Source organism: Eulemur rufifrons, chromosome 12 (assembly GCF_041146395.1).
Source record: "Eulemur rufifrons isolate Redbay chromosome 12, OSU_ERuf_1, whole genome shotgun sequence".
Lineage (NCBI taxonomy): Eukaryota > Metazoa > Chordata > Mammalia > Primates > Lemuridae > Eulemur > Eulemur rufifrons.
Window position 1 is genome coordinate 26,212,482 of NC_090994.1, and position 13,886 is coordinate 26,226,367.

A 13,886-nucleotide genomic window follows, 5' to 3' on the forward strand; every position below is an offset into this window, starting at 1 on the left:
GCTTCCTGTTTCTTCTTCCAAATGTCAGAAGATGACAAGTATGATTTTTTTATAAAAATATGATTTTTTAAATATTTGGCCTATTTTTTCCATCACTTCTTTTTCTTTTCCCCATCTTTTTGCTGTAGTTTGAGTGCACATTTGCTAAAAGAATCATCTTACTGGGAGAGTACGTTATTCCAGGGAAAACGAAACCGTCTGATGGATGGGACGCTAAGACAATATAAATACTTCATAGGTCTGTCATGAGAAATAAATAATACAAATCTGTTGAGCTGAGCTGTACATGAGTTAATCCTCATAGTCCTCTGAACTCCTCCAGGAGATTGGCAATTTTGCCAACCCCACTGTAGGTGGGGAAGCGAGGTAGAGCAATGCTGAGTACGCATGGCCATAGAACCAGTGAGATGCAGAACCAGAATTTGGACCAGGCAGCCTAGTCCTGACCCCCACCCAGGTCTTAGTTATGGCATTACAGTGAAATGTGAGATAGCTTAGGTCAAACATCCAGTATAGTACCCGGTACGTAATGTTACTGTTAATGACAGTAAAAACTGCACCAGACAGGTGTTATGGCCATACCTGTAGTCCCAGCACTTTGGGAGGCTGAGGTGGGAGGATTGCTTGAGCCCAGGAGTTCAAGACCAGCCTGGGCAACATAGCAAGACCCCATCTCTACAAAAAATTAAAAAATTAGCCAGGCATGGTGGTGCACACCTGCAGTCCCAGCTCCTTGGGAGGCTGAGACAGGAGGATCGCTTGAGCCCTGAGGAGTTCGAGGTTGCAGTGAGCTCTGATGATGCCACTGCACTCTAGCCGGGCAACAAAAAATTGCATCAACCTTAATAAATTCTGTCTGTTCTCTTAACTGTCATTGAAAATGTCTTCCAACATGTTTGGGAACCTGGCTATATGTTTTTTGTATATATTAGGAATATAGAAAACCTGTATAAGGATCTTGAAGATCATTATGCAATTGAAGCACAGACGGTATTCCCCGTCCGAGAGTTGCGTGAAGCGCTTTGGTTGGGCAGCTGTCCCGTCAGGAACGTAACGTCCCCTCACCTCCCCGAGTCTCTGTCCTTATCGCAGAGTAGCCAGATACTTTATGAAATCTCCAAAGGAACGCCGTGGCCCGGGAGACAACGCGGACGAGCACTCGGCATGTGCCCCTTGGTGCAGTTGTCCCTCAGTGTCCTCGGGGACTGGCTCCGGGACCCCCGGCACCAAGATCTGCAGATGCTCCAGGCCCTTACGTCGACCCCGTGTCCGCTGAACCCGGGGACACGAGGGCCCGCTGCGTGTCAGAGGCCGTTTTGTTCCCATCAGCCATAACCAGCCTCAGTCTTTCGGCCTTAAGTTGCCGGCAAATCCTGAGTCATCCTTTCTGTGTTTTCCACACGCTTGTATGGAAAATCTCTAGAGGAAGGTCATGACTCTGAAGGACCAGCGATTTTATTCCCCCAATGAGTCAGAGAAGGACTTTGCTAATGTTTTGATTCCTGGGGATGTTTCTAGAATATCCCGTAGGTAAGTCCAGGTCCAATGTTTTGATTCCTGAGGATGTTTCTAGAATATCCCGTAGGTAAGTCCAGGTCCTCTTGTTATGTGAGCACTGAGGGTTACCCGCTTGCCTTCAGACTGGACCTGGATTTCACGCGTGTCCTCACAGGGGACATCTCTGCTTGTCCGGCCGCGTCGTAAATAGCCGCGGTGTCGCAGCTGGTGGGGAGGTGAGCTGAGGAGTCACCTCAACGGTGGCCTCGCGTGTGACCTCCCCGCTGCCTGTCTCGCACCCCTTCCCGCAGTTTCCTTCCTTTCTTCCTTAGAACATAGGGCCTTAGAGATGAGGAAAGAGGTGAAATTTTCTGACAAAAATGAATGACAGCATTAATCTTACCCAGTTTCAACTTGATGACATTTTGATAAGTAGCATTTTTATGCATGGACGTGAATTAAGTGGGGGTGTGTTGGATGTTGAGTTACAGGGTTTTGTTCTGGTTTCCTGCTTCCCTCTGCTCTAAATTATGAAGTTGTTTATGTCTTAAGCTTAGTTTGATTTGTTTTACTTTGCATTTGACATGACTTTTCTCAAGTAAAAGTCATACTTCAAAGGCTAAGTTAGCACTTTAAAAAAAATTGCCTTTGCATTTTTGTCCTTAAAAAAAGGATTTGCAAGAACAAAAATAACTGTAAAAATGAAATACTTACTAGAGTTTGGATACAAGCCTAAAGTTCGTTTCTAATGAAAAAGTCTTTAGTTGTGTGGAACCTGGTTTTCGTTCGGTGTTTAAGCGCTGAGTGCCGAAATTCATTGCGCAGTTGGAATGGTCAAAGCAGGTCACCCAGTTAAGTCTGGTGGGTCCATGTGGTGTCTGAGTCAAAGTGGGATCCTTGAGCCAGCAGCACCCAGCATTGCGTGGTGACTGGGCAAAAGTACAGACTCTCAGGCCCAGCCCGGGACCCGCTGAGTCAGAAATGCTGCAGCCCAGCAGTCTGTGTCCCAGCAGGGCCCTCCGGCGCGCCCGCCGCATGCCACGGCGTGAGAACCTCTGCTCCGATCGCCTCTTTTTCCGTAAACATTGCTCCCTCATTACGGTTCTTACGGAATGGGTGCTCTTAAAAGGTTCTAACTACCAACCTTTGCTCATTGTTTTTACCAGCAAATGGATTCTCAGACAAAACCAGACCGGGTTTCTGGCTTCCCTGGAGCAAGTCTGTACCTGAGACGTGGCGGCCCCTCCACCTCCTTCTCTTCCTCCTCTCCCTCCGTCTCTTCTTCCTCCCTCTCCTCCTCTTCCTCCTCCACTTGCAGCTGCTTCTGATCCAGTTTCAGGGACATGAGAGCATCAGCAGCCCACAGCCCCGGGTTGGCTTTGTCCTCGGGGTCTCTGTGTTCCGTGTCGCGCTCGTGCGGCGAGAGGCGTGGAGAAGCCAGAGTTGCGCCGCACCGATTCCTAGTCCCGGATCAGGGAAGCCTGGGGTGAGAAGAGTCTCTAGTTAGGACCGAGGGCTGGAGTCAAGACAGAGTGATTTAAATTCACTTCCTTTTCATACATATTATGAACAAACCCTAGTTTGAGAAAGCTGGTACTACATGTAAAAAAAAGAATCCTACTTACAGAGCAAATTAGGAAATAGCACTTTTTTATTTCAAAAGAATGCTTCATTTTCTTAAATAAGTTGCTTCAGGATTCCTGTTACATGGGTAACTCTCTCATGCTTTGATGATGTTGATCTAAAACAAAAAACATAACAGAAACTAGTAACGTAGTTATCAGGTAAGCAAGATAGTAAAGACTAATTCTGCAAAGGAGAATTAGTGTGTGTGTGTTACCGTGGGAAGATATCCGCAACATGTTATTATGTGACAAGTGAAACCACAGAATAGTGTGATTCTGCTTCTGCTTTAAAAAAAAAAAACGGAAAAAAAGAAACCCTTGCAGACACTCTGTTCCACACAGTGTTTGTACCTAGAACACGCCGGGGAAGGTGGGCACCCAACAGTTACCGCTGTTCCTCTGGGCAGGGGGTCCCAGCGGGAGGGTGGTGAGGGGCGCTGCTGTGGGTGCGTCGTGCGGTGGGCATGGTACTGCTGGCACAGTCGCAGTGAGCGTGTGTTATTTATAAAGTTAAGACGAGAGAGAAATCTGTGCTGTGAGTCAGTGAGAAGGAAGGTCGTTGGGGGGATGGGAGTCTGGGTGTGAGACTGACATGGCGAAAGCCTTATTGGTTCATGAGTTTTACTCATTTTATAGATTCCAACAATGAGTGTTGTACGTGGGAGACAAGTGGTACAATAAAGGATGACAGTGGCGACTCTGCATTTTTATAAAAAGTTCTATGTATTTCTCTCCTTACGTGACTTGAATATTCTTCTGATCTTTTGGGGATTTGGAATAGAATTGTAAAGATGCTTGAGGTTAGACCTAAATCACTATTCACTGTGCTTTGCTGCTCAGAAGAAGAAAAGAGCTTGAGATGAAAGGCCATTTAGTGGCCGGAGCCGAGAGCTGAGATCCAGAGCTCCCAGCGCTGGGTTCCTGGCAGCCACTTTTGGCCGAGCGAACGGGAGCATTCAAGCAGTGTCCTACTTTGTCACCGCAGAGTGAGGTGACGTGCCATGGCTTACTGCCCTCTTTAGGGTAATTATTTGGAAACAATTTGAGATCCGCACCAGGAAGACAAATCAATGCAAAGCACTTTTGTCGAAAATTTTGTGATGGATAAGTCAGCCTTGAGCTTTTAGAAGAAAAAGGTTTTGCCTGAGATGCACATTGACTGATGCAGGTATTTCTCTGTGCCGAATCTCTGTGCTGAGTTGTTTTTTATCTGTGAAACTGGGTGTTATGTATTTAGTGCAGTTCGGAGCTGTGTAATGTAATGTCAGTTTGCATTTTTATATGTAGGATTTAAAAGTAAATCCTTATGTTCTTCCCATGCTCTGTTAAACCACTAAACTGCTGGAAGCGACTTTGCCCCCTGTCCCCATTCTGCTCCTGCGCCTGCTCGCTGCCCGGAGCAGCCGCTCGCCCGCGCCCCTCCTCACCGCTGCCCGCGCGGCACGCTTCTCCTCTGCTTTCCCGTCTTGTTCTCACGACTGGGAAGGTGACTTTGGAGCTTTCTGGCCATTTCACAGGCCACATCCATGGCGGGGCCGGTGTGGTGGCAGAGGCACAAAGGGCAGGTGACGCTGTGTCTCACCAGCTAAGCAAAGGATGAGAAGCCCGGTGCCTGACCCCAGTCCCTCCCTTCCGGCGTTGGTCCTGGCCCTCGGGGTCCACGTGGCCCTGCCGGGGAGCATGAAGGGTGCTTGGAGGAAGCCCGGGTGCAGCCCTCTCCGCTTTTGTGTCGGGCCCTGATCAGCATGGACAGGAAAAAACAGGGCCTCATAGCAAAAGTGTTCACTCGTTTTATTTTTTTTATCTTTTTTTTTGAGACAGAGTCTCACTCCGTTGCCCGAGCTAGAGTGCCGTGGCGTCAGTCTCGATCACAGCAACCTCAAACTCCTGGGCTCAAGCGATCCTTCTGCCTCAGCCTCCCGAGTAGCTGGGACTACAGGCATGTGCCACCATGCCTGGCTAATTTTTTCTATATCTATATTTAGTTGTCCGTGTAATTTCTTTCTATTTTTAGTAGAGATGGGGGGGTTTCACTCTTGCTCAGGCTGGTCTCGAACTCCTGAGCTCAAACGATCCACCCGCCTCGGCCTCCCAGAGTGCTAGGATTACAGGCGTGAGCCACCGCGCCCTGCCGGTTCATTCGTTTTAAAAAATATGTGTCTCAAGCTGTTTCTCTCTCCCTGCGGTAGGGAGGGGCTGCCTGTCTCAGCTCAGGCTAAGTCAGTGAAGCCAAAAGCAGCACAATTAACAGTTTTATCATCAACGAAACCACAAAGGAAACAGGGAAAACCTCTTAAAACACCATGCTTTGAAGCTGTAAGAGTGGTTGGCATTGGTGCGAGTTGGACGCTGGGAATGAACACTGACCACTCGGGTTGGCAAGCAGCAGCTCCAGGGGGATCGTTCGTCACACGTGCAAACATGACGGTAGATGGCAGAAGCCGGGAAGCCACGGCCACAGGCACGGCCAGGGAGGGCAGCCGAGGGGTCGCACGGGCAGCTCTCGGCTTCAGCGCAGGCGCAGAGACTGCAGCCGGGAGGCGGGCCCAGCGCAGCTGCCTGCCAGAGCCCGCGTTTGGGGTGGGACAAAGCGCCTGTCCTCCCCCTGCGACCTCTGGGCTGTAACTGAGCGAGGCGATGCTGGGCTTTTGTGTTTCATATTTATATACATTAATTCTCACTCTATAGTATTAGCTACCTATTCTTTAGCCTCTTATACCTATCCGAATGTTTACTGGTGCCTTAGCTGAGTAACTTTGAGCTGGTTTGTATGTATAAAATGGTTAACCATATAACTAAGCCTGCATCATTAAACCTTTATTTAATCTAAGAGCAAAGTTTTAAATAGTTTACTTTTTTAAATTAAAAAATTGTTTTTAATAATTTGCAATTGCAAATTATTAAATTCTTATTGTGTATTTTAGAAGTTACTAGTACCATTCCAATTTCCCTTCTCTCTGTAGAGAGATTGGAAACCATTGTGTCTTTCCAGAACTTTTCTACATGTTCACACATACGGCAGGAGTGTGGGAGTCGGGTGTTTTCTTTTGTGAACATAAATTGGGTCATGCTCTGCAGCGTCACACAGCTGCCTGGATTACTTCTTGGATTTGGGGCCGCTTTCCCCGTCGGTACATATGGGCCGATCTCATTTTTATGGCTGTGTACTATGATTATTTCACATTTCCATAATGATGCCTATATTCGTTGTCCTGCAGATTCTTACTATTAATAGTAATGTGTGGTGGGTATTCTTGTACGCATATCTGTGTGTTCATGCCTGAGCGTGAGTGCTGACGCTGCGAACCTGTGAACGTCTGTGACACGTGCCTGCTACCGCCAGCGACAGCAGAGACACCAGAGTCAGCGTGTTGACCTCTGGCAACGTTAGTTACGGTGCTGGGAACAGAAGACGTTCCTGAACCGTGCGCACGTCCACCCTTTCGTTGGTTAATATAATTGCTACTTAGTGTGCATGATTGGATTTTAATGAAAAGTCTTTCTACATTGTAATTCCATAAATTGATGCTTCAGAGAAGAATTAAGTTGGGTGGTCAGTGTCCTTTTAAAATATTTCTGTTTCTCAGCTGATTCCAAAAAAGGTTTGTGCGTGTGGTCAGGGTGTCATGTCCATGTAAGGCTGGGCCGCTGACTGCTGGGGGACCAGAGAGGCAGCAGTCCCCAAGCTGGGCAGTGGCTATTTAGATACCGAGATAATGGGTCAATGGCGTTAATCTCAACTTAATATGATGTTCGTGCTCAATTGGCAAAATTTTAATAATTAGCTTACTAACCAGTTTAAGCACATATTCTTAAGACATAGTATTTCTTAAACACATAGCTTTCTGCCCCCGAAAGCATGGCCTGTTTTTTTGGTTGAGAGGTTTATTAAATACAAAATCCGGGTGATTAGTTCTAGATTCGGGGATCCACTGTTCTGGGGCCTGACCTCTTGGAAGGAACCCAGTGACAAGGCCACCGTTTGTTTTTCCCTCCAGTGCTGGGCCTGGTCCTGCCCACGTGGGCCATCGTGCTCATTTCCTTTGGCGTCGCTCTCCTGTTCGCCTGTTTCGTGTGGCTCTTTGTGTGTCCGTGGATGCGGAGGAAAATAGCAGGTATGGGCTGTTTTGTTCTTATGATTCTCAAAAATGCTCCTGATTCCTGAGACTTCACAAGTGATGCACAGTTATCTCTACTGATGGAGGAGCTGGAGTGGCCAGCCCTGGAGTGTGCACTGGGACACACGCCCAGCCCTCTGCCTGGGGGCTCCTGGCTGCCTCCTGGCTCGAGCTTTTTCTTGGTAACGTGTGACCCAGGTGAGCCGTGAGGTCCTAGTTACCGTGGGTAACTGGCAGTCAACTATGCAGTCAAGTTCTGCCAGCCTGGTAAAAACATTGGTCTTCAGGGAAATGCAAATTAGCACCACAGTGAGACATCATTTCACACCCACAAGAATGGCTAAAAGTAAAAAGCCCAGCAATTCCAAGTGTTGGTAAAGAAAAATATTAGAACTCTCATACATTTGTGCTGAAATGTAAACAGTAGAACCACTTTGGAAATTTGTTTAGTGCTATCTTTATAAAGTCGGCCATACACTTACCGTGTGGCTCAGTCATTTCACTCCTAGGTATTTCTCCAAGAGAAAGGAAACCATACGTTTATAAAAAAGACTTGTATAGGAATCTTTTAGTCGTAATAGCCAAGAACTGGGAAAAACCCGTGTCTGTCAGCAGGATAACCAAGCCGTGGAGAATCCATACGACAGCAGGCTGCTGGGCCGGCGAGTGGGCGGCTGGGAGACACGGCAGCGGCAGTGAACTTCACGGCCGTGCGTCGAGCCGGAGAAGCCAGACGCAGAAGAGTGCTGCACTATCTGATTCCATTTTTCATAAAGTTCCCTAAATTGTCCATTAAATGTTTTATGGAATTTTCCAGAACATGTGAGAACAGGGCAGATGAATCTGTAGTGAGCGGCCCGGCTGTACAGGCGGGCGGGGCTGAGGGAGAGCAGAGGGCACCGCCGGTCTTCGCTCCTGGGGGGGCCTGCAGGTGAGCTTGCCTGCCACGGCCGTCCGCCTGTGCGTTCAGGACGTGTGCGTTTCACTGTGTGTATTAGACCTCAATAAAAACAGTTTTCAGAAAGAAGAATATGGCTTTGAAATCAGCCAGGGCTGTTTTCCTCCGACCAGCAACATAATTGAATTCCAAGACTTCAAGCCACATGCTTTCACAGGGCTCTCAAAAAAAAAAAAAAGAGAGAAATACTTTCATTTGTCCTCAGAATGTGCTTCATGATTCAATATGGGTCTATCTGGAGTTGAAAATCCATGTTTCAAAGAAGATCAAAATAAATGAGACGTTGCATTCATGCATTGGAAGACTCAATAGAGTCAAGTTGATTTATAGACTTAGCACAATTTAAATAAAAATCCCAGCAGGATATTTTGTAGATTTACACACGCTACTGTTAAAATTAATGTGGAAAGCCAAAGGAACTAGAGTAGCCGAAACAATTTTGAAAAAGAAGAATAAAGTTGGAGGACTCAGAGCACCTGGCTTTAAGACTTGCTGGGAAGCCACCAGATAATGTGGTATTGGGAAGAGAGAGACACACAGATGAATGGACAGAGTGGAGTCCAGAAATAGACCCACGCAAATGTGGCAAGTGGAGTTCTGACAAAGGGTAAGGGCAGTCCATGGGGAAAGGACAGTCTTTTAAACAAACGGTGCTAGAACACTTGGACATCCGTATGCCAACGAAAGAACCTTTACCTAAACCTTATACCTTACTTTAAAAAATTAACTCAAAATTCATCATAGATCTATTAAATGTAAAATAAAAAACAATAAGACTTTCAGGGGAAAAAAATAAGGAAAAGCTTTTGTGACCTCGGATTAAACAAAGAATTTTTAGACATGACACCAAAAACATCTGTAAAAGAAGAAACTGATAAATTGTACTTCATCAGAATTAAAAACTATTGATCTATGAGAAAACACTATTAAGAGAATAAAAAGACAAGCTACAGATTGGGAGAAAGTATTTGCAAATCCCATGTCTGGCAAAGGACTTGTATTCAGAATAGATAAAGAAATTTTAGAAAACAACTCAGTTAGAAAATGAGCAAAATATTTTAATAGACACTTCACCAAAGAAGATATCTAAATGGCAAAAAAGTCTATGAAACAGCGCTCAACGTTATTAATCATCAGGAAAGTGCAAATTAAAATCACAATGAAATATTACTGCACAACCATGTGAATGGCTTTTAGAAGAACTGACAATGCTAAATGCTGACAAGGATGCAGAGCAGCTGGAACTCCCACGAGTGCTGCTGCCATTGCCAAGCGGTACAGGGAAGCAGTTTGGCAGTTTCTTATTCGGTTAAATATACACTTGCCATAAACACACTCTTAACCACGAAAAATGAAACATTTCCCTAGAAAAATGAAGGCTTCAATTTACACAAAAATCTGTACATGAATGTTTATAGCACCTTTATTAGCAATCGCCAAAAACTGGAAACAACCTAGATTGTCCCCAGAATCCATAAACCATGGTGCGTTCACACATCGGAACGCAGCTCGGCCGTGAAAGGGCGCCAACTACTGGTGCGTGTAACAACGTGGATGATCTCAAAGGCGCTATGCTGGGTAAGGAGCCAGTCTCGAAAACCAGCATACTTCATTATTTATATGACTTCCTGAAAAAGGCAGAACTACAGGGACAGAAGCCAGATCAGTGGGTTCCAAGGTCAGGACCAGGCAGAGTCTGACGCGGGCGAATCTGGGGAGACCATGGCACTCTTCCGTATCCTGCTGGTGCTGTGCCTACACGAGTGTTGTGGAACTCAGGACTGTCCACACGTACAAAGTAAGTTTACTGCGTATAAATTGTAAAACAAATAGCTTTTAAAATCCACATGAATGCATACGACTTCAAGCTCATGTTGAAGCCACATCATAATGGATTAAAAACCAGCTTCTTCCTCTCTCGTGAAGCTCCTTCCTGCTCCGTGCTGAGAATGTCCCCTCACATGTCATGCAGAGCACCGGCTTCAGAGGAGCCACCCCACACGTACTGTTTGTCTGATTTAACCCTGTGGGAGTGATAAAATGCACTTAAATGCTTCGATTTTTGAACACTTTTCCTAATGGCTAAACCTTAATGTCGAATGAACCTTAAAATCTGTACCTTCCAGCTTTAGGCTCTAATGTCACAGCAGAAATGGACACTGTTCCCCATTCTGGCTTACCAGGAGGTTTTTTGTATATATTTCTGTATATTTTGATATTTCCATATACTTACTGTTTTATTACTTTATATACAGACTAGTGGTTAAGGGCACGGACCACAGAGATGACCTGCCTACATTAGCTTGGCTCCGTCTGCCCCATGTTGCCTGTGTGACCTTGGGCTAATGAATTAATCTCTCTGTGCCTCAGTTCACTCGTTAATAAAATGGAGAAAATAATAATATACCTGTCTTGTGTAAATGTTAATTTTTGTTATTATCTTTATGAATATTAATCTTCTCTCATTGATTATAAGCACCTTGAGTTCAGAGATCTTTATGTACTTTTTTTTTGCATTCCCTATAGTATATAACAAATTTAGTTTTAAAAATCTGTACATTTGACCATCTAGGTAGATACAGAGATAGACAGAGATGGAGATTATATGTGAGCATCCTCAGAGAACTGAGAAGTTTATTTCCATCTCAGCTCTGTAGGTGAGAGCTCAGCAATTTGCCCAGGATAATTTGCAATTAGCAAGACAATTAAATTAGCAGCACCATGTATCAGATTTGATTAAAAAGAATACCATTGAGCTTTAAAAGAGCTTTTTCAAAATCCCTTGATTCTTTTTAAAGTAAAGGATTTTTAAAAGTAAGTAGCATCTCCCTGTTCCTTTTGAGGAAGAGACTTTACTTGTTTCCTAAAATTTGCTAACCTGAAAAAAATCTGAGACCAATAATTTATTGACCAGAAGGAAACCAAACATTGTAACAGTATCTACAAAGATAAAAAGAATAAACATTTCCATGATTCTGAGGTTAGCTTAAGAAAATAGAAGGCCAATCTAGATGGTTGTAGATTCTCAGAACATCAGCCCTGGAAGGAACCTTGGTCATAAAACCTAACCCTCTTTTTCTGTTGTTTTTGGATGTGATTACTTGGGCCCTAAACTTCCATCTTTTCCTCAGGGGCCAAATTTTTTGGCTAGTGTTTTCCGGATAATTGATTGAACTTTCCACCTTATTTTCTCTATCCAGCTATAATTTTTTGTGTGTGTATGACCAAAGTAAGTACTAAAGTTTAAAGATATATGTTCATTTTTTATATTTATTTTTCAATAAGAAGGATTCTCTTCCAAAATTCTCAGTTCTGACTATATTTGCTTTAGGTAAATTACAAAAAGAAGGTGCTTTATCACAAGTCTCTGATGAAAGCCTCAGTAAAGTTCAGGAAGTGGAGTCGCCAGTATTTAAAGAGCTGCCAGGTGCCAAGGCTCACGATGACAGTGTAATCCCACTCACGGGGGCAGCGGGGGAGACGGCCGGGACCTCGGGAGCCGCATCCGTGGGGAGCCACCCCCGGGCCACCTACGGTAAGACATACCTGGAGAGCCCGGGTTATGTGGGGGCCCTGAGAAGTTCCTCAGGGGAGAACCAGCCCTGCCTGGGGGTGCAAAGTCTGGTTTTAATGCACAGTTTTAGGTTTTGAGAAAACCCAGGGGCCGAAGAGGCCTCAGGAGCCCACAGGAGCGCACCCCGCAGTCAGCAGGGCAGGCCCACTCTCGTCCTGGGCTTTTCTCCCAAGAGCTATTTATAGTCTCCTCAGAGGTGCCAGGGGCCACCCACTGCGTGCACTGCGCGTGCAGCTCTTTCTGCTGCAGGCGTGACCGGCTCGCGGAGGACTGGTTTGCCCGGTTTCCTAGGGACGCCTTCCTCACAGGAGATGGGAAGAGAAAGCCAAAACTGTAACGAAGGAGATGGGCCTGCCACAGAATCCCAGAAACCTTAGAAAGCATCCAGACCATCCTGGGGGTGTCCTGTAGCCTCATAACGTTCGTGGACACCCCCAAGCCTGCCTGGGCGGCGCCCACCTCTCGGAGGGGGGGCCCTGGCACCTACCTGCCACGGGTGTGGTCTCAGACGTGGCCCAAAGAAAGCAAATGAATTCTGCTCCACTGATCTGGCAGATGCTGCCTTTGACAGACATGGTTGACCTTTTAAGAAGCACCTAGAATATCTGTCTCACGTGAAGTGAGTTTTGTCTCAAATATGAGATTTTTCTAAACTAAATTTCTTATAACCGGGGTCCCCAACCTATGGTGAGTTGTATAATTATTTCATTATGTATTACATGTCATAATAATAATAGAAATAAAGTGCACAATAAATGTAATGTGCTTGAATCATCCCGAAACTGTCCTGGTCCATGGAAAAATTGTCTTATATGAAAATGGTCCCCTGGTGCCAAAAAGGTTGGGGACCACTGCCTTACAAGGATTCTCCCTTCACTGGTACTAAGAGAAGAAAGAGTACTGGAGTCATTTCTGGAAAACACTTTTTAGCAGAACTTAACATCTTTTTTAAAATACCATGTTATTAGTTTTGTCCTTTCATTGTATGTTTCCAAGTATCTTTTGTTTCATTATTTTAACCATATCACATGCCCTTTATAGTCAATTTAGAAAATGAAGTATTTGGGAAAAAATTAAAATCATTCATAATCCAACCTTCCCGAGAGAAAGTCCATGAAATGGTGGGAAGTATTTCCTCCCAGACACGGTTTGTATCCAAAAGGCTAGAAAATGAGACTTTTCCTAACCGTTCCAGGAAGGGCGCTGTCCATGACCCACGGCTCTGTGAAATCGCCGGTCTCCAACGGCACCTTCGGCTTCGAGGGCCACGCGAGGAGCGACGGGCACGTGTACCACACTGTGCACAAGGACTCGGGGCTCTACAAGGACCTGCTGCACAAAATTCACGTGGACAGGGGCCCCGAGGAGAAGCCGGCCCCGGAAAACAGCTACAGGCTTCTGCGGCGGAACAACAGCTACACCTGCTACACGGCGGCCATCTGCGGGCTGCCCGTGCACGCCACCTGCAGGGCCGCCGACCCGCCCGCGCCCGAGGACAGCGAGAAGCTGGTGGGGGACACGGTGTCCTATTCCAAGAAGAGACTCCGCTACGACAGCTACTCGAGCTATTGCAACGCGGTGGCGGAGGCGGAGATAGAGGCGGAGGAGGGCGGCGTGGAGATGAAGCTGGCGTCGGAGCTGGCGGGTCCCGAGCAGCCGCGCGAGGACCCTGCGGAGGAGGAGAAGGAGGAGAAGGACGCGGCGGAGGTCCATCTCCTGTTCCATTTTCTGCAGGTGCTCACCGCCTGTTTCGGGTCCTTTGCTCACGGCGGCAACGACGTGAGGTAGGTGCGTTCCTCCGTCCAACGGGAGGGGCCGGGCCCCGGGCACGGTGCGAGGGGACAGCGGGCGCAGGGCACGGTGCGAGGGGACAGCGGGCCCAGGGCACGGTGCGAGGGGACAGCGGGCCCCGGGCACGGTGCGAGGGGACAGCGGCCGCAGGGCACGGTGCGAGGGGACAGCGGGCCCCGGGCACGGTGCGAGGGGACAGCGGGCGCAGGGCACGGTGCGAGGGGACAGCGGCCGCAGGGCACGGTGCGAGGGGACAGCGGGCGCAGGGCACGGTGCGAGGGGACAGCGGCCGCAGGGCACGGTGCGAGGGGACAGCGGGCGCA

At 47.0% G+C, this 13,886-nt stretch overlaps 1 protein-coding gene across 10 annotated transcripts in view; it reads left to right on the top strand.

Annotated features, from left to right (window-relative positions):
- The window catches only part of SLC20A2 (solute carrier family 20 member 2), a 102,887-nt gene that overhangs the window by 70,964 nt on the left and 18,037 nt on the right, over window positions 1–13,886 (top strand). For all 10 annotated transcript variants that reach the window (XM_069485020.1, XM_069485025.1, XM_069485026.1 and 7 more), the window contains 3 exons: window positions 7,121–7,237; window positions 11,530–11,733; window positions 12,968–13,556. In XM_069485020.1, the coding sequence (XP_069341121.1) occupies window positions 7,121–7,237; window positions 11,530–11,733; window positions 12,968–13,556 (910 nt within the window). The remainder of the gene's footprint in view (window positions 1–7,120; window positions 7,238–11,529; window positions 11,734–12,967; window positions 13,557–13,886) is intronic.